The sequence below is a fragment of the Barbus barbus genome, assembly GCF_936440315.1.
Source record: "Barbus barbus genome assembly, chromosome: 33".
Classification (NCBI taxonomy): domain Eukaryota; kingdom Metazoa; phylum Chordata; class Actinopteri; order Cypriniformes; family Cyprinidae; genus Barbus; species Barbus barbus.
Genome location: NC_136761.1, coordinates 3,435,956 through 3,459,852, shown reverse-complemented (window position 1 = coordinate 3,459,852; position 23,897 = coordinate 3,435,956). Strand labels below are relative to the sequence as shown.

Genomic DNA, 23,897 nt, shown 5'->3' with positions numbered 1-23,897 from the left:
AAGCTGCACTGAAACTGTCATTTGGACCTTGAACCGTTTGGGTCCCATTGAAGTTCATTATATGGAGAAATGTTTTCATCAAAAACCTTAATTTCTTTTCGACTGAAGAAAGAAAGACATGGACATCTTGGATGACATGGGGGTCAGTAAATTATCAGCAAAAGTTTTTTTAAAAGTGAACTAATCCTTTAAGAATGTTTAGATATTTGAAATGGAAAACAAGACAAAAATACTAAGAAAATATTTTTTTGCATCGTAGGAAATAAGCTGCCTAGAAAGTGCAACTCATTTAGGTGGCAACAGGCTTTTGTGACCAAACTACAAGATAAATTACATAAAGGATCCGTTACACACTCAATGCTGTTACATAATATTTTGTTACATTAGCACAGTTATAACATCTCAGAAGACTTGAAGGCAGAATATTTCCTCTAGTGGTCGGGAGCAGTATATAGGTAGAAAAATCATATGAAAGACAGTTTGGAGCCAATATAAGATTCCAAATATGTAAATCTTTACATAAAAAAAAAAAAAAAAATCGAAAATAATGTCAGGAAATTGTGTTGTGGAAAAGAAGAGGATGAGAATTTCTAAAGTGTTCCAATATGGTGCTGTTATTGACCGTAGAAGGGCTGCAGGACAGAACAGCCATTAACAGCGCGGACTGATGCCTTTCCTTCCCAGATACCGCAGAACTGCAAAGTTATAGGTGGTGGACACAGTGTATGTGAGCTGAAGAGAGAAAGACAGAAACACAAGATAATAAATGTGACCCAGTGACCAGAGATGAATCAGAAAGCTGTGGTGTTTTCCCTGTGAAGACCCAAACCACAGTGCTAGGGTGTAGTAGGTGCTTGCCAAGGCATTACTATGCTTTTACTGGTTTTACTTTAAGTGTTTTTTAACGTTATTACAATGCTGCTACTAGGGTGTTGCTAAGATGTTATGAGTGGTTTTTAACCCATTTTTTTTTTTTACACATTGCTATGTAGTTGGTGCTCTGTGTGGTTAGCAGGGTGGTGGCTAAAAGCCATTCAAAACAATGAACGACAACTTTAAAGTTAACTATATTAGTGTCCACACCAGCGTATAGAATCGTTTGTTTGTTCCAAGCACACACTCATCTGCCGCATTAAATTCTGATTGGGTGTCAATGTTTTTATCATTTATCTGCTGGGAAAAAAATGTCTGATATCGTCTATGCCTTCATTGTTATAGCTGTGGTGTGGACTTTGCGATTCTTTAACATTTTGAACGATTTTTTAGAACTGTATCTTTATCGTTATCTTTACAGTTATCGTCTTACATCCTGTAAGTTTCAGAAGTTAAAACTTTCTCGTTAGTCTAAAACAGCTTATTTTGAAGGCAGACTGCCAAAACGACAGCTTTTGGAATGAACGACTCTATGATATAACAGTATGGATAAGCACCACCTCCGCAGAAGATGATCAACGCCTGCTTCTACATCACTGTCTTTTTACCCCCGCCCACCAATTCTACATCGCTGCCTGTTTAGCCCCGCCCACCCATTCTACATCGCAGTCTGTTTAGCCCCGCCCACCCATTCTACATCACTGCCTGTTTAGCCCTACATCGCTGTCTGTTTAGCCCCGCCCACCGATTCTACATCACTGCCTGTTTAGCCCTACATCACTGTCTGTTTAGCCCCGCCCACCGATTCTACATCATTGTCTGTTTAGCCCCGCCCACCGATTCTACATCGCTGCCTGTTTAGCCCTACATCACTGTCTGTTTAGACCCGCCCACCGATTCTACATCACTGCCTGTTTAGCCCTACATCACTGTCTGTTTAGCCCCGCCCACCGATTCTACATCACTGCCTGTTTAGCCCTACATCACTGTCTGTTTAGCCCCGCCCACCGATTCTACATCACTGCCTGTTTAGCCCCGCTCACCGATTCGCGCATGTAGTGTTTACGAGAGAACAAACCCAGGTCTATGCAGAAATCAAACGATAAAGATGCTCTGAAGTCAACAAGATGCGGTGCAGTGCTAAGTTATGTAAAAACAGTGTTTGTGTTTCCTTCCTTCTGATCACAACGTAATAGTGAATTAGCTTTATTTTTAATGAAGTGCCAGACCCCGTCAGTAAGAACTAGGTCCTCTGTTCACTTCATTTTACTGCAGATTCGTTTATAAACAAGGCACAATTTGATGCAGGATTTTCAGAAAGATTGAAACTAAAAGATGATGCTGTGCAACTATATTGGATCTGACAGTAATGGCACACCACACAAGTATCAGTAACTGTTGTCATTACTTGGTATGGCTTTGTCTGTTAAACAGATCATTTGATACGAGTATCTATGCATTTTTAACCTAAATCACAGCAGTAGTCTGTCAAACACACACAAGCGGTGGTTTTCTGAGTTGTTGGCATGATGTTGAACATTTAGTTCACATTTAGTCTAGAACTACAAGCATCATGTTCACACAACGCCTCTGCACTCACTATCGATTTCTCTGGCGTTACTTGTTTGAAAAAGCATCTCAGATATTTACTTGTGAATTAAAAAGTAATGTTTTACTTTACTAGTTTCTTAAGAAAAAAGTAATTTGATTACATAACTCACGTTACTTGTAAGTGTTACCCCCAACACGGGTTTATCACACTGCTGTGTGATTATTTTAACTGTTACAATATGGTTGTAAGAGTGTTCGCAGGGTATTGCTATGGTGCTAAAATATTCTGACTGCTTCTTACTCCATTACAACACAATGTCTAGGGTGTTCTGTGTGATTACTAGGAGATGTCAACAGAGCTTTGACACTGCTAAGGTTTTCACAGTAGTTTTTGCTCTTTGCAGATGTATTGCTAGGATCTTTTGCGCTGCTGTTAGGGAGTTGCTATGAGGTTGTGCGAGTCTAGCTTAATGAAAATTGTTTAAGCTAAAAAACAGTTCTCACAATTTCTAACCACAACTGACAGCAATAAAACCCAGCCGACCCCAAGAAGAGGTTAATAAATGCAGGAACAGAATTCCTCGACACCTACGGGAATGGCGTCATGAGAACACAGTGTGATTGTCTTCTGTTCTGGACACTCACCAGAGCCAAGACCGTCATCCCCGCTCCAGCGAAGGCAGCGATGTAGAGATCATAGGTCAGGGAAAACTGAAAAACAAGCCAGGAACATGACATCCTAAACACTCACTGCGCAGAGCGAATCTCTGATCTTGGGTTTGGATTTGACAAGGCTTTGAGGAAGGTTTTCTAAAGCATTATATGAAGACACATTGAATCATACTTCGCCCGGGGCCACGTCTTACCTCTCTCGTCTTGCAGACGTTAGACAGGGTCATCCCACAAGCCTTTCCTGGTACTGCGTTCCATGGAAGTAAACCTTAGGAAAACAGAGACATAAAACACAGTGTAACAGCATGAAAAACACGATGATGTTTTATTGAAATTTGTGTCAGTTTAAATAACACCACATTAAGAGAACAGAGTTTAACACTGCAAGGCCAGAAACGTATGCAGACATTTAGAAAAAAATTTTCAAGTGCGCTGTCATATTTGTGCACGTGTGGGTCAACGACAAGAATAATGTCCATGATAAAGGAAAAAATCTTTTCGTTTATATGCCAAGTTCTTGGAAATATCCTCCGTGTAATTTATATTGGTTTCATATGGTCGTAAAAACATTTATTTTCAAGAAATTTAGTTACATTAAAGTAGAACCATTGTCCTTACACCTTAATCATTATTAAGGTAAGAAATATTTAAAATTTTTATTAATTCATAAACACACTTTTTAGGGATTTACCTCATCTTGTCATAAAAAGGTCAAATTATCTGATAATTTATTAGACTTATTGTCCTTGACAAATCTGTATGATATCATTTCCTGTGTTTCATCCCTGCCAATTCTTCAAATATTAATAAGCAGTGAAATAGTTTTGTTAAAATATTTTTTCCACAAAATAATAAAAAAAAAACATTATGCATACTAAACTACATTTCTTATGATGCATTTCCTTTTATGATGGTCTTCATTACAAGGTCAGGACAAATCGACATTTTTTATTTTAAAATCTTAAATATTTAATGTACAAAAGGTGTATTCAATTCAGTATGATGGTATTTCAATGTATTTTTCAGTAAAAAAAGAAAAAAAAAGCATCATGTCATTGACCCAACATGGGTTATGTGTTCGGTTAGAATCACATGCCATTTATGGCTCAGGTGACTGATTAAAAAAAAGTCTCCGTTGAGTTCATTATGAAATGCAAGACAAAAGGGTGAAGAAATTCATGTTTTGTAATGAATTTATGTCATAACACTAAACTGTCCATGTTGTAAACTACTGGAAGACAACAGGCGGTAGTCATGCGTTTCTCATTCACTAACTAATAAGAAATCAGAATTTAATAAGAAAATAAGTTAATTTAAAGATATTTTCTTAAAAGGCCTCTCTAGGTTGCAGCCTTCGGTTTGAGAAGCACCCATAAACCTCTTTGGCTAAAGCACAAAATTGCACCTTTTGTGGCAATGCACTTGTGTTGAATTATGCAGTGAACTCACCCATTTAAAATTGCAAAAATACGTGAAATCAAGCTTGCCGAACTATAAGTGAGCGTATTCATGTACCTCTTTCCTACATCTGAACATCGGGACACTTCAAAAGACATTGGAGCATCAGCAAGACTTTAATCCCTCTTACAGAGCCGTGATATCAAATCTCTAAGATGTCAAGAGACAGAAAAGATAAATGTATTGCGGGGCCATTACCGTACTGTCTGGCATCAATGCACAGCTGGTTGATGCTGGAGGGTGTTTCAGAGAGGATGTTGATAGTGTAACAGGTGTTTGCCATGTTGTAGAAAAAGTAGACAGGAAGCGCAGAGAGGGAGAACACCAGCAACCAGACCACAACCAGGAAATACGTGATTACGATGAACTGTGGAAGAAATTCATGCTTATATCAGTTTGATGCATTTTATTTTAAATGAAGAGTAAAAGGAAAAAAAATGCATTTATGAATATTCAAGTAATGAATTTCACCATGTTTAACACAAATGGCACAACATTAAAGGTGTCATGAACTGAGAAACCAAAATTCCCTTGAGAGGTCATCGTGCTATTAAAACATTCGGCAAGTTTCAGAACTCAAAACTTACTCGTTAGTCTAGAAACAGCTTATATTGAAGGCAGTCTGCCAAAACGACAGCTCGTGGAATGTGCCACTCTATGATGTAATAGTGTGGATAAGCACCGCCTCCGCAGAAGATTGTTTTCTGTCCTGTTTTTGACCCCCCCTCATCAGAGCGCTCTGTTTGAATAGGCGTGACGGATTGTAGACTCAGAAGTAAACGCCCACTGCTATGATTGGCTAACAGCTGTGTATGTTTGACACCTTACATTCCTCATAGATGGCTGCTGCAGTGATTTAGGTTAAAAATGCATAAATACTCAGTACATATCAAACAATCTGTATAACAAACAAAGCAATAGTGATCACGTAATTAAAACAGTTACACACGTGTTGCGACATTACTGTTGGATCCAGTATAGTAGAGTTCTTACTGATGCGGTCTGGATGCTCATTAAAAATAAAGTTATTTTCTAATGTTGGGATCAGAAAAGGCAACGCAAATAGCCTATTACTTCTAACTTATGATGTTTTTGATGCAAAAGTCTTAATAAAATAAGTGGATCTCAGAGAACAGTATAAAATAATAAAAAAGGCAGTTCATGAGGTATGAAAGCTGCATCAGAGGCAAAAATATTCAGTGAATTTCAACATTTCGAATCTTGGTAACTATATACGTTCAACATATGGAAATGTACAAAGTTCAAATCCTTTCAAATTTCCCCTTTTACTTAAAGGAAGAAAGGCACACGTGCTGTGTTTGTAACAACATGAGGGTGCAACAATTGGCAAAGTAGCCAACGCTAAGTGAAACTCACACTGCAAATCACTCACCGTTGTGCTGAGACAGCGACCACAAACTGTACTACGAAATTCTCCGAATGACTGCCGAGCTGCACTAGTGGTGTAAAAGCCTTCAGCCAGCAGGACTATACAGTACAAGAAGAAGAAGGAGGCCAGACCATAGATGATGTACTGAAAATACTCAATACTACAGGAGAGAGAGAAAGACATGTTTGTAATAAATGATGTTAAAATGACTGATCATTCGAAGCATAAAGCAAAAAGCTTTTATTGTGAAGCTTGAGATTATGGGTAAATAAAGTAGATTAATCTGGACTGAACATCAATAATGTTGAGAGATGCTACTGGCACGCACAGGTATGCTAGGGTGATGTAGTCCTGATGGTCACGGGTGAAGTAAGTCTCGATAAGTCTTTCGCTCTCAGTCAGGGCCTGATGTCCACAGCCGCAGAACAAAGCAATGCCAGAGAAACACAGTAGAGTGGCCACCAGCGAGACGTACGGCACTCCTCCCAGACAGCGCATACAGCATTCATAACAACCTGAGATTCATAAAAGCATATATAGGATCAGTTTCTCTCATTTTCTGATGATTTACTATATCAGACATTTAAAAAATGCCCTTAATACATGCCACAAGGATCTGTATTAGGACCTCTGCTGTTTTCCTTATACATGCAGCTGCTTGAAAATATTATTGGGAAACGCAATTAGATTACACTTACGCTGATCATACTTAGCTCTACATTTCTTCTAGACAAGATGACATTTCTAAATTATCCAAGTTAACTGCATGCTATATAGGACAACAATTCTCCTTTCTCGAGTCACTAAAACAGCCTTCCACCTTCTACCACCAACATGTTATCTATTTCTGATGCTGAAACATTCATGCATTCAAGCCTCAAGACTCGATTGTTAAAATGAATTACCTGGTGGCTAGAGCTCTTACCGGGTCCAGAAAATTTGGTCATATCAACCCAATTTGATCACATCTACAGTGGCATCTCTAAGTCCCGCATCAAGTAGGCCTATAAAATATTGCTATTCACTCAGGCCTTAAACACCTTATAGGTCCCTCTAAAGGGGATTAGGGACCGAGCTGCACTTTTGACGACTGCAATAAATACAAGACTGCCATAATATTATGCTTATACTGGAATGACTACAATCATAAGCTGCATTTACTTCTTTAATAATGCATTGAAAGATGTTGCCTGTTTAATTGAACACATGACTTTTACTATCTTAAAGCTATATATTATTGTCATATGACATGGATTTTGTTGCCAGAGTAGGATGGACTCCTGAGTATGGTTCTCTACAAGGAAGAGAACCATCTCTAAGGTTTTTTTTTTTTTTTAACACAACTGCTCACTGGGGCTCAAAGAAATTAAGGAAAATTTCTTAAGATAGATTTACTGGGGCCAAATGACTTCACTAAAACATGCTTTGAAACAATATGTTTTGTGAGAAGTGCTATAAAAATAAAACTGAACTGAACCAGTAGCTAAAGCCTCATCACGTCGTATCGGACCTTTACTTTCATTTCCCATTTATACAGTCTATTACTATTTTTATATAACCGAATTCTCAATAATATTGTTCTCATCTACATATATATGTACATTTAATTATCACCAAAATAGCTCCTTTCCATAAAACATTAATAAAAGTTCCAGCAACAATGAGAAAGTCCTTAAATTTGGTGACAAAATTCCCAAGAGTGTAAAAGTTTCTGAAGCACTGGTTCTATAGACTCCTGAAGATAGTTAGGCTAGTATAATTAGTAGTGTCTGCTAAGTGATTTATACTGTTGCTCATAGGTAGTAATTTAAACAAACCACTGACCATAAGCATTCAACTTTGTGTAGGATATGACCACCTTGGAAGCACAACCTGGCAACCAACACTCCAGCATCATGGTTCTCACTTCTCACATTTTCAAAAGAAAAGCATAAATATCTAGTATATTTATACTGTTGTTGACTAAGGAGATGTTTCGGTGCTGGGAACCTGTTTCATGCTTTGCACACCATGAAATACATCACGTGCTCACCATTTTTGTCACAATACACTGCAAACAGTGCTTATTCATATCCAAAACAATATAACAAGCTCATACTGTCACATTCACAATCCATTCACATGTGCCAAATCCGAAACATTGCAACGTGCCATCGCAACAAAGCAGCAGCTGCAGCTAAGTGTGTGAGTCTGGGTGGACCGCTGTAAGTGGGCATTCTTCCTCTATCCGTATCATGTGCTGCTGTGGGGGCGGGCGACGGAGCTGGTCTGTACCACGGCATGAAGAGTGTGAGAAAATAAGGAGGACCAAGAGCCAGAGTGTCTTTTTGTGGCTGCACTGACAATAGCCTTTGTCTCGATGCAACACGAGGGCCAGCAATGACAAGCAAACAAAGAGCCGGTGCCACCTCAGCCCCCTACAGACCGACTGAAATGAGTATAGGGGAGGAATGAAAGTGAATAAAGAGGGGGAAGATTTGGGATGGAGTGGGGGTTAATGGTGCATCGACGGAATGCTGATGGTTAAAATCCCCTCGGGGTCAAACTGTTTGATTTATAGAAACAGAGGAATATCTGGTTTATTTGGGATGTTTTGTTTTTTAGATATTTCCTATTAATAATACATTTTTAATGTACTGCAACTCAGCAGTAGCATGTTATATAAAGTTAAGTGCACAACTGGAGTAACAGCTGGCTGCTGAAAATTCAGCTTTGCCAAAGGAATTAATTACACTTTAAAAATAGAAAACGTTACTGTAATCATATTTCACAACATTATGGTTTTTATTGCAGTTTTGATCAAATAAATGAAAATAATACACTTCTTTCAAAAATACTTAAACATTTTTACAGGCCCAAAACGTTTGAAATGCATGTAAACCTAAAAGGAGAATGAAATTACAAAACATAAATAATAAATACTGTTCAAAATTAAGTACTGGAATACTTTGTGGATGTGAATTGTGTTTATAGTGAATGTGATGATCTACACCTGTGGTTTCTCTGATAGGACAAATGGCTTCTCTAAAAATCCTCTAAACACTAGATGATTAAACGACACTGAGCTAAAACAATGAATACAAGCAAAGAGAAATGCATTTCACTGCACACAATACTTGCTGGGATGTTAAGTATCAATTGCAGTGATACATTTACAAATACTACATGTAGTACTGCAACACAGTCAACTACAGTCTCTTCATATACAAAGCTCAGCTTTCTTTGCACTAGTTTATCAAGCTACAGGTAAAATTAAACACATTTTTCAAATCATACACAGAATTGGTTAAAAACGTCCTGTACTTACCCATGTCTGCAGGCAGCAGTGTGCTTCAGTGTAATGCCACAGACTGCTCTCTCAGTCTCCTACACAGTGAACACAGCTGAAGACAACCTTAAGAAACAATGCGTCTTTTCAATGGCCTGCTTGAACGGTTCAAGGAGCAGACTGACGGGGTCATGATGCAAAAACATACCAAAATGTTCACTCAAGATAAGTGCCACTGATTTGCTTTAAGATGCAGAGTTTGTTAAAGAGTTACAGGCCACTTTTAGCTCATTTATAAACAAGTGAGAAATTATCTCATTCTGTGAAGTTGGTTGAAGGCTTTTAAAGATAATTTGTATGTGTTTGTAGTTTTATTTACTGAAACTGTAGTATGATACAAGTTTGTCTTAAGCAAAACTAAAAACTATGTAACTCTGAAAAACAGGTACTACTAAGGAGCTAAAATGTTGCTCTCTGAGTGGATCCATACCACTTCTGACTCCCTGCTGACCTCTAGTGTTCACACACATAGCTCGTGACTTTTTGAACCAAAGGTTTTTCAAAGTATCTTTCAAAATACCAACTAAATATGTACCATAGGCTAAATGGTAATCATTCAGTACAGTATCGTAATGGCATTATCATCTGATACCATTAATGCACTAGTACCAGCACAGTACTTTTTAAACACTAAGTGCAAATAGCCCGTCTTGTTGGCAAAAGCTCCACCCACTAACGTGTGATTGAGTTTGTCAACACTAAAATACTTCAGCGACTCAACATTAGTTACAGTGGTGTAGATGGGAAGGCGTTTACTGAATAGTGACGCGATGGACCCGAGTTCGAGTCCACATTTTGCCGAACTTTTTTCCTCCCTTTTCAAATCTCATATTGCATCAGAAAGGCATTTATTTTAAATAAATGAAGGAAATAATCAAAATGTTGAAAATAAGAGTATCGGGTAGGGTTAGGGTAAGTGTAGGGAGGGCTTTATTGTCCCAATATAAGGTGGCATGCATTTAATAATTTGAATTAAAATTATAATTTGCACTCAATATGTTATTATTGCATAGTGTTTTATAATGTACTACAATACTGAGGTGCAGATAATTGCCACTATTTGCAATACGTAGTAGAAATAGCAGAAAATCTTGCTATTTTAACATTGCATAAATAGAATCTATAGCTATTTGCACAGTGTAAATAGCATATCTTTAAAAAATACTGCTGTTTTAACATTGCATAAATAGAATCCATTGCTATTCACACTTAGTATAAATAGTATCTATGGCAAAAAAAAAAAATGCTATTTGCACTTAGTGTAAATTGCATTTAAGTGCAAATAGCCGCTGCCTTTGATCTTTCTTCTGACTCACAACATGAAATAAGTTGTGATTAACTGTTTAAGTACGTGTAAATCTTTATGGTTTTGGAAAATAAAATCTTGGGATGTATTTGAACTATTACTAATTACTGGGACAGATCAAAAGTGTAAAAACTATACAAATGATTCAATACACTATTCAGTATTTATCTTTCATTGGCTGTAAAGAGTGTAAGGATCAAAAACAGACGCAATTAAGAAAAATGAGCAGGAATGACTATTGATGCCATTTGAGACAACTGTGAAGCATCTTTGTAAAACATGTCAGTGTGGAAACATGTCAGTGTTTTCTTACAAGTTTAAGTTCTTCTTTGCTATTCAGGAAGTGCATTCCCGTTGCACCTGCGCTCAGCAGACCTGCCTAAACATGCTTTTTCTTTTGTATCATTTACAAAACCCCTATCATGTTTGCTACCAGAAAACTCCACTTCTTGTGATGGTTGCATCGGTGCCAGAGCACATGGTGTCCTCCTCAGCTTGAATCAGTACGGTGGGCAGCACAGGTACTGAAGTGGTCAGGCCGGTTTTCTCTCAAAACTTATCTTACATCCACATTCTTGTCCAGATCACCTGCATTCAACAGAGATTAATTTACAGTTTCCTCATTCCTTGTGTACAAGTTTAATGAGTCTCTGAACCTCCTGAATGTGGTGAGAAAGTGACTGTTGGATGACGGGAAACTTGCTGGTATGAGATGTGTGATATCTCCCATCTGTCTGCCAACCTTTACTACACATCCTTGAGATTTTTATCACACTTCTCAGGAGAGTTTTCACAGCATCAGCTATCAAAAGGGTTTTAAACTCCATACACTGTTAGTCACCATGGAAACCCTCTGTTGATTGTACATAATATTAGTTAAAAAAGGCCATTAGAGTTTATTTGACCTTGAAGTCAACATGAAACAGCATTCACAAAGACATTTTTTGAGTGAAGCAAAATATTCATAGAGAGAGAAAGAGAGGTGGCCGTTCTATACTTTGGAAGCCTTACCATTATGCAAAGAAAATATATTTCCTTATATATAACAAGTGACTGGTTTTGTGGTCCAGGGTCAAATATACAGAATAATATATTTATTCAATATATTACGACATATTGAATAACAATTACATATGGAATTTTTCACATATTGAAAAATATGTGACTATGTTTACTTATATATTGTGTAATACATTATATTCAATGATACACTTCATAATATATGTACATGTAAATATTCACAAAATTGTACATAATCATATATTTATTTCTTTATTTCATTTTTTTTTTTTGTAAGGGTAAGTTATTGTGGTTGAAGGTTGAAGTTCACCCTCAAGAGCATCTCAATGTATCTCAATAGTAATGCTTCTTTATAATTCTATATATACCTTATAGAATTTATAATATACTCTTTATTTATTGTAAGCTATTTGGCTTTTATTTTGGTTAGCATTAATTAATAGTTTAATAAATTGTGCACCAAAAAAATCTAATAAGCTTGATGTAATTTCTTGAACTCTATATAAAAGAGACATGGTCTTGTTTCAACTGCTTTGTACAAAGACATTTTCTTTTTTGAACATATACCAGCAAAACTGTTAGATTGTTCCATGATCTCGATGACGGTACTGACTGTAGGCTGTGTGCATCAGACTAATCCATAAAAGCTTGTAAAACCAACACGACAGCACACTAGAGGAGAAACAAACAAGTGTATTTTTCTTTCTGCAAGACTGCACCTGTATAAATATTTTCAATCCTTTTCACTGAATGTCACACCATTGCTTGCAGAGAATTAAATGTATGTAAGTGCATTAATCTCTTTAAATATTATTTTTTTAAAGATTTTAATTTTGTGTAAGATGAAAACATATCATCAAAGGAAGCAGGTATCTAACACATTAGGCCAAACTAATACTACTACAATATATTACTATTACAATACTAACAAAAAAGTATTAGCCAAAGAATACTATTTGCAGGTTATCAAAAATCTTTTGTAATATTTCCACAAACATTTTACTGGTGTATCTGCGAAGACATCGCTTTAGTTCAAAGGTTTCAATTCACAGAGATTTTCAGTTTCCCATACATGCTTTTGTTCGACTTTCCTTTTTGTGTTTCTGCGCTTCGTAAACACCACTACGACTGCCAGGAGAACACAGACTGAGATGACCATCAGACACAGGCCACAGTAAAAAATAAGCCAGGCATTTGATTCACACCTGCAGTCTTTGACAGGCATTGGAGGAGGCAGTGGTGGCAGGGAGTAATCCGGAACGGCATTCACGTGACATTTCTCCAACGTCTCGTTGATCAGCAGGTTGACCCACACGGTGCTCTGCAGCGGGTCTGGCTTTCCTCCGTCGCGAACGACTATGAAGAGGTGGTGCATGCCGTAGTCCTCGCCGCGCAGATGTTGGACCAGAGTAATGTATCCTGAGTGCTGGTCAATCTGGAAGGGGCTGTGGAGAGTCGGTTGGGTTGCAATAATTTGGTAAGTGATATCCGAATTCATTCCTGAGTCCTCATCAATGGCGTAAATCTTTGTTATTATGCTTCCTGCTCGAGTAGATGGTGATATGGTCAGACAGGAGAGGTTGCTACTAGGAAGAAGGACCTGGGGTTGATTATCATTGACATCCTCAATAAAAATGGTAATTTTTGCTGTAGCGGAAAGAACCGGACTGCCGCCGTCTACAGCTACAACCAGAAGCTCATAGCGGTCTTGCTTCTCGCGGTCGACTTCACCAGTACTGCGGAGCCATCCTTGCGCCAAGTCTATGGCAAAAGGGACTTTGTCGTTTAAAATACGCACATCCACTATCCGGCCGTTCTCTCCTTTATCACTATCGCTTGCTGTGACTTTCCCAACTTGGGAAAGTTGTGGAAGACTCTCAGACACGAAGAAATATAAATGTGGGGTAGGAAAGGCCGGTGGATTATCATTCAGATCCAGTATGTTTATGTACACATTAACGAAGCCCTCCTGAGACGGTTCGCCGCCGTCCCGGGCCAGAACGGTCAGGACATATGTCTCCTGCTGTTCTCTATCCAAAGACTCCGCCACCGATATCACACCCGTCTCTTTGTCAATTCTGAAAGGTCCTCCATTTGTAAGCCTGTACCTTACTTTGCCAAACTGCTGGCTGTCTGCGTCGCTAGCCTGGACTCTCAGCAGAAACACTCCAGGCTCGTTGTTCTCCCTGATGTCCTTTTCATAACGTGTTTGTTCAAACTTTGGGGCATTATCATTCACATCTTCAACCAGCACTTTGATCACCTCCCTTCTGTGTAGGTGTGTGCCATCAGGATCAGAAATAATAACTGTAACCTCATACTCACCGCACATCTCAAAATCTAGGGGTTTTGATGTGGAAAGCAAATAGCTGCCTGCTTGCGGCTTCAAAGAAAATGGCATGCTGTCTTTGTCTAAGGACAGAGTACCTTCAGCAGTAGAGGTGTCTTCCAGCTCCAAGAGGGCCAAGACGGTGGGGGGCTCGTTTTCTTGTAACACGATCACTTGGTTTTTATGCTCGGCGATAAACTTGATCTTTACGGACAGCTCTGGGCTCGTCACTGGCTGCATGTATACGGTTACCTGAGTTTGCGCAGGGGGGCAAAGTGGGCTATTTGCAAAGACTTTCAACGTGTGCTCCTCGGAACTGTCAACCTGCGCGTCAACAGCTAAGCTGATCAGGCCTGTGTGTCCATCCATGTGAAAGAGCGCTTTGGCCCTGTCTGAGATCTGAAGGCTGAAGGAGAATGTGATCTGGGCATTTTGGCCCAGGTCTTTGTCTGTGGCTTTAAGCTGGGCCACCGCAGTGCCCTTGACTCCTAAAGCCAGCACAATGGCTGCGGTGGGACTGTCGGCGTCAAACTCTGGGCAATTGTCATCAACATCGGTTACAGTTACATTGAGATTAGCTGTAGCGCTGAGTGGTACTGAACCTCCGTCTACTGCTACAAGAACCAAGACGTGGCTTTCCTGAGTTTCCCGGTCCAGTTCCCTTTGTACCACCAGCTCGAGTTCATGCCCGTCTTGTCTGATGCTAAAAAAGCCACCAGAGTCTTCCAAATAGTAACGTATCGTGCCATTATCACCTGTATCCTTATCCTGGGCTTCGTCATCCAGTGGGAAAGCAGTCCCGATTGATGCATCTTCAGGTATGTGTAGAGGAATCACATTCCTCTCGAAAATAGGAGCGTTGTCATTAATATCCTCCACAACGATTATCATCGGCACGACTTCTAAATTAAGACTCACGACTGCAGTATTCGAAAAAGTACAGTCCCCATCCTGATGTGATGGACACAAGGTCTCTCTGTCTATGCGCTCTTTAGTAAACAGATCCCCTGTGCTCTCATCCACCCTGATGTATCTTTCATCGAGGAGCCGGTATGGAGCTGAGTAGGTCGTGCTTAGACTTCCGATCTTAACTCCTGCTTCTTGCTCCTCCAGGGTGGTGAAACGCAGAGCACGGCTATGGATTTGCCCAGCAGATGCCAGAAGAAGCACCCACTAAAAAACAACAGAAGAGACTTACTGCTTGGAAGAAAGCAACACCCTTCTTTCCATATGAAAGTTTAACCACTCTGACTCAGGAGTTCAGTGTGTAATCCTTAACCAACAAGTCAGTCTTTTTTCCCTGTTGAATATGTTGTTGCACAGGCTGTATTATTGATTTATATGTTCCAGCAGCCTGAGATTTAACATTAAAATATATAATCCCAACTAAGCTTTCAAATGCCTGTGCACTTTCCATGAATAAATTGCTCTTGAATGCTGAAAAAAGTTAAATATTTGTTTTGTTTTTCCCAACAATGCATCAGTGAAGTTAAGTGCTTAAAATTTTCCACAGTTTAAATATTATATTAAATTAAATATTATATTTATTTTGTATCAAGTTTATATAAGGTTTGTCATTTTGCAACCATACAATTTTTTTTATATTTTTTATATTTTTTATATTAATTGTTTATATTATTTGCATGTATATTTTATATACAATTGTATGCTTTCTTTAAAATGTAACTGTTACACATTAATAAAATCCAAGATTAAAGGTTCTAACAAAATGGAAATACACCAGTATAACATGGCAGCAGATGTACACTTGAACTTGCTAACAGTTTTGGCAGCAAATCTAGGACTGTGGTTATTGATAAATGTATTAATTAATGCTTAACTAGCAGGCTTGAATAGTTATGCTTGAAAAAACATCATAACAACATTATAGTTAGCATATAGGATATTATATCTATAATTCTACCTGTCTGCCTATTTGAAGCCACCAAGTAAAAAGTTTAAAACACGAACGAATTTAACACAGACTGACTAAAGTGGACTTTACCTCCGAGTATAACGCCTGCGTTCAACGTCAAAATAAGAAAAGTGAATCATTTTATTTCTGTAATATAAATAATGCAGGATAACTGACCTGTAGTATAGTCCAGTTCATTATGTGGTGGTTTTGAGCTGTCCATTCTTCAAGAACATGTTGAGCTCCGTGAGCACGAGAAGCACTGGCGACATGTGCGTGTGGGGGGCGGAGCCTCATCTACCTGTGCTACAGGTGAACAGCTCAAGATTACTCACGATATTCAACCGTTGGTTAAGAGGTTAAATACAGGTCTGACGGGATGTTTTTCCGGGTAATTGGATTATAATGATAGATGGGTTGCGGTGAAGTATTTTCCCCCTTTAACTCTTAAGCACTCTTCAGTGCCTTATAATAATATACACACGCTAAATCATAATAAGAGAGATTATGTAGTAGTTATAGCCTTTCTTTGGAGTTCTTATGGTTCACTTTAGCTTTTCTGAACCATTATGAATTGGAACTATGGATTTTAAACCAAACTGCACAGTTATGTTTGTATTAGTGCTGTTATGGTCAGCGTCTCAGTTGGCTCGTGTCTCAGTGTCGCCATCATGAGGGCAGAGATATTTACTCGTGTACAGCCACATGCTCTATTAATATTTCCTAGATTCAAAGGGGTTTATTGTATTTTATGGTATGTTATACAGAAAGAAAGAAAGAAAGGAAGGAAAGAAGGAAGGAAGGAAGGATGGATGAAAAAAAGAAATAAAGAAAAAGAATGAATGAATGGATGGATGAAAGAAAGAAAGAAAGAAAGGATGAATGGATGGATGAAAGAAAGAAAGAATGAATGAACAAAAGGATGGATGGATGAAAGAAAGAAAGAAAGAAAGAACGAAAGGATGGATGAAAGAAAGAACGAAAGGATGGATGAAAGAAAGAAAGAACGAACAAAAGGATGGGTGGATGGATGAAAGAAAGAAAGAACGAAAGGATGGATGAAAGAAAGAAAGAACGAACGAAAGGATGGATGGATGGGTGGATGGATGAAAGAAAGAAAAGATGGATGGATGAAAGAAAGGATGGATGGATGAAAGAAAGAAGGAAAGGATGGATGGATGAAGAAATAAAGAACAAAAGGATGAATGGATGAAAGAACAAAAGCATGGATGGATGAAAGAAAGAAAGGATGGATGAATGAAAGAAAGAAAGGATGGACGAAAGAAAGGAAGGAAGGAAGGAAGGATGGATGAAAAAAAGAAAGAAAAAGAATGAATGAATGAATGGATGGATGGATGGATGAAAGAAAGAAAGGATGAATGGATGGATGAAAGAAAGAACGAACGAAAGGATGGATGGATGAAAGAAAGAAAGAACGAAAGGATGGATGGATGAAAGAAAGCATGGATGAAAGAAAGAAAGAACTAACGAACGAAAGGATGGATGGGTGGATGGATGAAAGAAAGAAAGGATGGCTGGATGAAAGAAAGAAGGAAAGGATGGATGGGTGGATGGATGAAAGAAAGAAAGGATGGCTGGATGAAAGAAAGAAGGAAAGGATGGATGAAAAAAAGAAAGAACAAAAGGATGGATGAAAGAAAGAAAGAAAGAAAGGATGAATGGATGGATGGATGAAAGAAAGAACGAACGGATGGATGGATGAAAGAAAGAACGAAAGGATGGATGAAAGAAAGAAAGAACGAACGAACGAAAGGATGGATGGGTGGATGGATGAAAGAAAGAAAGGATGGCTGGATGAAAGAAAGAAGGAAAGGATGGATGGATGGATGAAAAAAGAAAGAACAAAAGGATGGATGGATTGATGAAAGAAAGAAAGAAAGGAAGGATGGATGAAAGAAAGAAAGAAAGGAAGGATGGATGAAAGAATGAATTAATGTGACGTGTCCAATTTACAAGTGTACAGAAGAGCAATGAAGATCATGGCTATAAGAATAACACGTGCTCTTACAAACACTACCATAAGCACAGATACCGCTGAAATACCATTACTGTTATTAATATACGAATTATTGACATGTTTTTATTACATAAACTGCGGTTACTTCGATTGGTAACTTTACTCCTACTCTCATAAAAAGCACAGAAAGTTTAATTCAGTTAATTATAATCGGATAACATACTTATTATTGATTATAAAAGGTGCATAACTGTGCCCTAAAACCATAGCTATACAGGGCGAGTCACTCGAAGCGGTCGGAAAGTTTCTTCCTCTAGTTCCGCATGAGACGTCACGTGTAGGCGTCAGGGGAAATTTGGCCTCAGACTTTACTGTAACCACGGAGACCAAACCGTGCTCTGATTGGTCGGTGCATTATGTGCTGGGCGGAGTCAATGTATCTGATGGGAACTCATCGTACTAGTTTGAGAATCAGTTTCCAGCACTCTTCAGAGAACCACAGGATGTCGACAGCGAACTGTTCAGGTAAACTCTTCTTAGATAAAAATTCACATGCCACATTATTTCAATTGTGTTTATTTTATTTTTTTGTAAAAGGAGAGTAGCTTATTTAAGTTTATTAGTTTTATTGATCTATTTTATACAGTCATCATGTAGTTATAAATAGTTTAAAATGTGTTTCAGTGTAATTCTAATGGAGGATGTGAATTGTATTAGAGTTGGATCTGGAGCTGGGAGACTTGCTGCAGGAGTTTAATGATGTTGTGAAGGAGTTGAGCACACCTCACACCTCTGAACATGTGCTGGGAGAAGTGAAGAGACACACAGCACTGACTGATGGAGACGACTCAGACTACTGTAAGTACACTACCACACACACCTAAACATGTGTGTTAAACATTCACTGATGCCACAATACATTCACAGTTTACCTTGGACTCTTACAGCATTGTCACAGAATGCCAAACATTTATGAATAGTCTACTCAATATTAAAGTGCCTCTTGATAATAATGTGTATACATGTGACCCTGGAGCACAAAAGCAGTCTTAAATCGCGGGGGTATATTTGTAGCAATATCCAATAAAATATTCTATGGGTCAAAATGATCAATTTTTCTTTTATGCCAAAAATCATTAGAATATTAAGTAAAGATCATGTTCCTACCGTAAATTTATTAAAACTTAATTATTGATTAGTAATATGCATTGCTAAGAACTTCATTTGAACAACTTTAAAGGAGATTTTCTCAATATTTAGATTTTTTTTGCACCCTCAGATTCCAGATTTTCAAATAGTTGTATCTCAGCCAAATATTGACAAATCATAGCAAACCATAAATCAGTGGAAAGCTTATTTATTCAGCTTTCAGATGATGGATAAATCTGGTTTTGATAAATCTTATGACTGGTTTTGTGGTCCAGGGTCACATATATGTCTAAAGAGAAATGCTGTTTCTTGTTACCTTTAGTAGATCATTTCCTCATATTTCCCAATTCTAAATCACTGCTTTGTAATTTGTTTCTTTGTCAAGCTATCAAAGGCTTCACTTACGTGACTTACACTTCCTCTTAAATAGATTATGTGAAAGAACGAATGTTTTAGTGAGCCTTTAATCCTAAGAAAGATATTCTTGTGATATATACAGTACCTTGTGCACCTCAACCACCCTGTAGTTCCTGTAGTAAGAGGCACATATTAATCCTATTGTGTCTTTACAGGCAGCGAAGCTTCGCTGGTAAACAGCTTGAATGCCAGTCAAGAGGAGCTCAACATCCCAAGCATGACTACAGCCTCAAAAGGTATTAACATAACATAACAGATAGGCATCACATTTACTAAACAAGCTAATGGCTTTTCCTATCTGCTCCATGCATGGCTCTAACCCCTGTGTGCTATTTCTACTCATCTTATTGTAGTCTTTGTTTGTGGATTGTACTGCTTTGATGCTCCTCATTTGGCTACAGGATGCATGATAAGCACGAATGCTGGCACAATGGAATTGAATATGATTGTGTTTAAGATTGCACAGACAAGTGAAGATCTATATTTGTGTGCCTTGCTATTTAGGCATATTATAATTTTAATATCATTTAAATATGTTTAAAATGACAAAGGCGTAAAATTTAGTAAATACCTCTGATTAATTACGCTACACCCCCTGCTCATTCAAGAATGGGAGTTTATTGTCTGGATGGAGCAAAGGCAAAATGTGTTTAAAATGCATGCACACAGTTCAGTTGAATAAAAACGTTTACCTTTTTAATTTAATGCAAATGAATAAAAACCTTGAATCTTGAATGTTAATCTGAACGTACAAAGCAAACCGTTTACTGAAAGAAATCAACAATGATAAAAGTAACTGTCCCCGGTGTCAAATTCAAAGCTATGCCCTTGGTTCATTATGATTTATAATAAAGATTTTGTTAAAGCCAGTTGAAAATGTGGCATGTTAGGCAGAGGGTCGCGTTTCTTTCGGGGTGGAATGTTCCAGAGGAAATGCCACCGCACTTAGCTGCATTTCCACAGAGTCTGAAGCATTCCAGTGCGCTAACGTCTTCTCTCTCTCTGCTCTTTACAGCCAGGCTCGGGGATACCAGTGACCTACAGAGCTTCATTGAAAACCTGGATAGAGAGCTTGCAGGTATAAACACAGTTTGATGGTTGGTCATTTTAAGGCTACTCTATCTTTTAAAAGCATGGTGTGGCATAATAATATGTGTAGAATCAGTGCTATGAGAATATTTTATTAATCTAGATCAAAAAAGACGGCCAAAAGCATACCCTATGCAAGGACATAAATGCAGAGTGTTTGGCCAACCACAAATGTGCGTTCCCATAGATCTATAGCAGTAACTAACCTCAAAACCCGAGTGAGCTATATACTTATTTTTGTCTCGCTCTATATATAATCGGATATGTTATTTATTAGTAGATAATATAACAGAAAACAAATTGCATTACAGATCAGCACCAATTATTCTGTTTTGTCACACTGTGTTGGGGAACGTTACTTTTAAAAGTAATGCATTACAATATCGCGTTACTCCCTAAAAGTTACTTTTATGGAAAGTAATGTGTTATGTTACTTTTGCATTATTTTTTAAATCTGGCTTACTTGTTTGTTTTTGTTTAATATAAAAAGTTATATTTTTGGCAAATGTTAAAAGCCCTTTCACACCAAAAGTGAAACGAATAAGCCTCAGGCTGAAGGAAATGTGAATTCACATCTGTACAGTAGCAAATATTACAAAAACTATGTTTATCTAAAGTCTTTTTTGCCTATTAGTATGGTTATATTGGATCATTGAAGGTCAGCAGCAAAGACATTGGTTAATAAAATGGGATTAAATACATAAAGGATATTTAATTATTCCAGGTTCGCATCATATCCTGAGTTTACATATCACTGTTTTTATTCACTTTAAGGGATATTGAATCTGTTTTTGTGAGAGTGAGATCAGTAAATGCATGAACAGTAACCATCAAAACGCCAAAGTAACTACTTATTTGAGAAAGTAACTCAGAAATTTTAGTGTAAATTAAAAATGAATGCATTACTTCACTAGTTACTTGAAAAAGTAATCCGATTACATACTGTAACTTGCATTGTTTGTAATGCGTTACCCCAACACTGGTGCTCAGTGATAATCTGCCATGATGGTATTCTTGACAAAAACAAGTAAAATGTCCATCAGAGCGATAATGTTAATAATTTTAACAATAGGCCGGTGGTTTAACACAGCTCACTTCCAACATGCTCTGTTATCAGTGGAGTGACAGTCATGAATCATAACTGCAAATGCATGATACCTCACTCCCCTGACCTGAGCTGTCACAATCTTATTTGTTTTACAGAGATGTGAGACGACAGGACACACGTGATCAGAGAGAACCCACCACGTGTCGCTGAGCACCCGAAGAGCTGGCATTTAGCAAAGCGTAATCTCTGCTTCCACACAGAAATCAGACTCGAAGGCTTCATTTTTTCCCCTTCGCAATGGAACAAGAGCTCGCGGTGTCTTTTTAATTTGCCAAGACTATTTGGAAGAATTACCAAGTTTCTCAGAAGACGTTTTATTTTAATAAATACTTATTCAATTTATATGAAAAGCACAATGCCTTGTGAGTTATGAAGATTTAATGTTAATACCTATTTTTCACTTTTTTAAAATAAAGATTGTAAAAATATCAGTGCTACCAGGTTCAGTGCAATGTGTAATATTAATTTAACCTTGTAAAGATTTTTTTAATAATAAAAGTTTTTGAATTAAACATGTATTGCTTGTTTTTAGTATTTTTTTTTTCTTCTACATAATTTTTCCCCCTTCACATTTCTTAACATAATTAACTATAAACTCCAACATTAAATTCCTTGCAAATGCAGTATCTAGTTCACGGTCTTGGTAAAACCATATCTGTACAGAAAAGGAAATGCACCTAGACATTCTGCAGCTTGTGGAAAAGGAAGTTGTCAGTTGCACTGCAATTGAAAGCAGCGGGTTTTTTCTTGTTTGTGGTATTGTCACAAGCCACACCTTTAAGATGTTTTTCGTCTGTATATGCAGTACTTGGTTCCCAAAAAGTAGCCTATATTCGAAAATTAAAGATTCCCGTCATTTCATTGGACAGAAAATATCAAACCAGTTGCATATTATTCTTGCTTTCTTATCTAATGCGATAACATCTAAACATTTTAATGTGTGATTTACAGGGTAAGTTCACACAAAAATGTCATTTTTTCATCGTTTAGTCACCCTCATGCCATTCCAAACCTGTATGTGACCCTGGACTGCAAAACATAAGGGTAAATTTTTCAAAATTGAGATTTATACTTAATCTGAAAGCTAAATAAATAAGCTCTCCATTGATGTATGGTTTGTTAGAACAGGACAATATTTGGCTGAGATGCAACTATTTTAAAATCTAGAATCTGAGGGTGCAAAAAAAAAAAAATGTTGAAAGAATCGCATTTAAAGTTGTCCAAATGAAATTCTTAGCAATGCATATTACTCATTTATGGTAGGAAATTTACAAAATATCTTCATGGAACATGACCTTTACTTAATATCCTTTTTAGCATAAAATATTTTTTTTTTTTGACCCATACAATGTATTTTTGGCTATTGCTATAAATATACCCCAGTGACTTAAGACTGCTTTTGTGGTCCATGGTCACGTATGATTCTCCTTCCTCCCTTGGTTACCATTGCCTTCTATTAAAAATGATGCTTACAGAAGAAAGAACACATCACATAATATAATGTGCGAATAAATGATAGAGTTTTCATTTTTGGATGAACTATCTCTGTCTAAATATTTTTAGTCTAAACTAAAATTTGCGTCCATTTTTGTACATTTTTTATTTTTAGCAGATTGTACTCTCATGTTATATAATGGAGCAGATGTTAGGCATTATGCAAAATCATGAGTGAAAGCAGCACTTCTTCTGGGCAGCAGTGTTCATGGAAAGAGGAAGTTTCTCATATGGTTTGAGGAAGAATGCTGACATCGTCACCGCTCCAGACTATTATGAGAACACGTAAATACCCCAATCATGTGATTGTGAAGTCACCAGTGAATGGGAATTCAATTTGGAAACTACATTTTATATAGTCCTGATCAGACTAAAATATGTAATTTCATGTTTCCCGGTGTCCTGGAACGGTTTGCTTTCAGACAGTTCAAGAGAGTTAAATGCTTTACTGAAGAACACATTGGGTTCAGTTTGTGTCCTCTTGGGTCATTCCTTGAGGGACCCATAATGCTCTTGGTAATAGACTCTGGTCCAAACTGACCTGAATGTCTGGATGTGTAAGGGATGTGAGAAACAGCCGTTTTGGCATCTCTCTCTCTCTCTCTCTCTCTCTCTCTCTCTCTCTCTCTTTTTTGTCAATATTGTTTACAGCCTCATGTGCTGAGTGTGTGAGCTGTGCAAATGATAAATGACACTTTCTCCAGTGAAAAAAAAAAAGTGACAACCAAAACACTGAATGTGAAAACCGAGTTGGATACCATTTTCACAAACTGGCTAAAGTGTATATGTGATACACTTATGATAGTTTTAAAAGGCATTA

At 37.6% G+C, this 23,897-nt stretch overlaps 3 protein-coding genes across 3 annotated transcripts; 1 reads left to right on the top strand and 2 right to left on the bottom strand.

Annotated features, from left to right (window-relative positions):
• Nucleotides 1-651: 651 nt before the first annotated feature.
• Nucleotides 652-7,841, bottom strand: plp1a (proteolipid protein 1a; the record flags this gene model as incomplete). Its single annotated transcript, XM_079389984.1, has 7 exons — nt 652-732; nt 3,070-3,135; nt 3,291-3,364; nt 4,753-4,921; nt 5,948-6,104; nt 6,273-6,459; nt 7,769-7,841. The coding sequence occupies 7 exons, from the start codon at nt 7,839-7,841 to the stop codon at nt 652-654; spliced, it is 807 nt and encodes a 268-aa protein (XP_079246110.1).
• A 4,029-nt stretch (nt 7,842-11,870) lies between these two features.
• pcdh20l (protocadherin 20-like) lies at nt 11,871-16,116 on the bottom strand. Its single transcript, XM_079390178.1, has 2 exons — nt 16,020-16,116; nt 11,871-15,100 (listed from the first exon to the last, which is right to left on the bottom strand). Exons 1-2 carry the CDS (start codon nt 16,038-16,040, stop codon nt 12,626-12,628), a joined length of 2,496 nt encoding a protein of 831 aa, XP_079246304.1. The 5' UTR covers nt 16,041-16,116; the 3' UTR covers nt 11,871-12,625.
• Nucleotides 16,117-18,323: 2,207 nt separating this feature from the next.
• Nucleotides 18,324-22,099, top strand: LOC306852822 (regulator of cell cycle RGCC; the record flags this gene model as incomplete). Its single annotated transcript, XM_079389917.1, has 5 exons — nt 18,324-18,345; nt 18,538-18,678; nt 19,542-19,622; nt 20,402-20,464; nt 21,679-22,099. The coding sequence occupies 5 exons, from the start codon at nt 18,324-18,326 to the stop codon at nt 21,684-21,686; spliced, it is 315 nt and encodes a 104-aa protein (XP_079246043.1). The 3' UTR covers nt 21,687-22,099.
• Nucleotides 22,100-23,897: the final 1,798 nt, after the last annotated feature.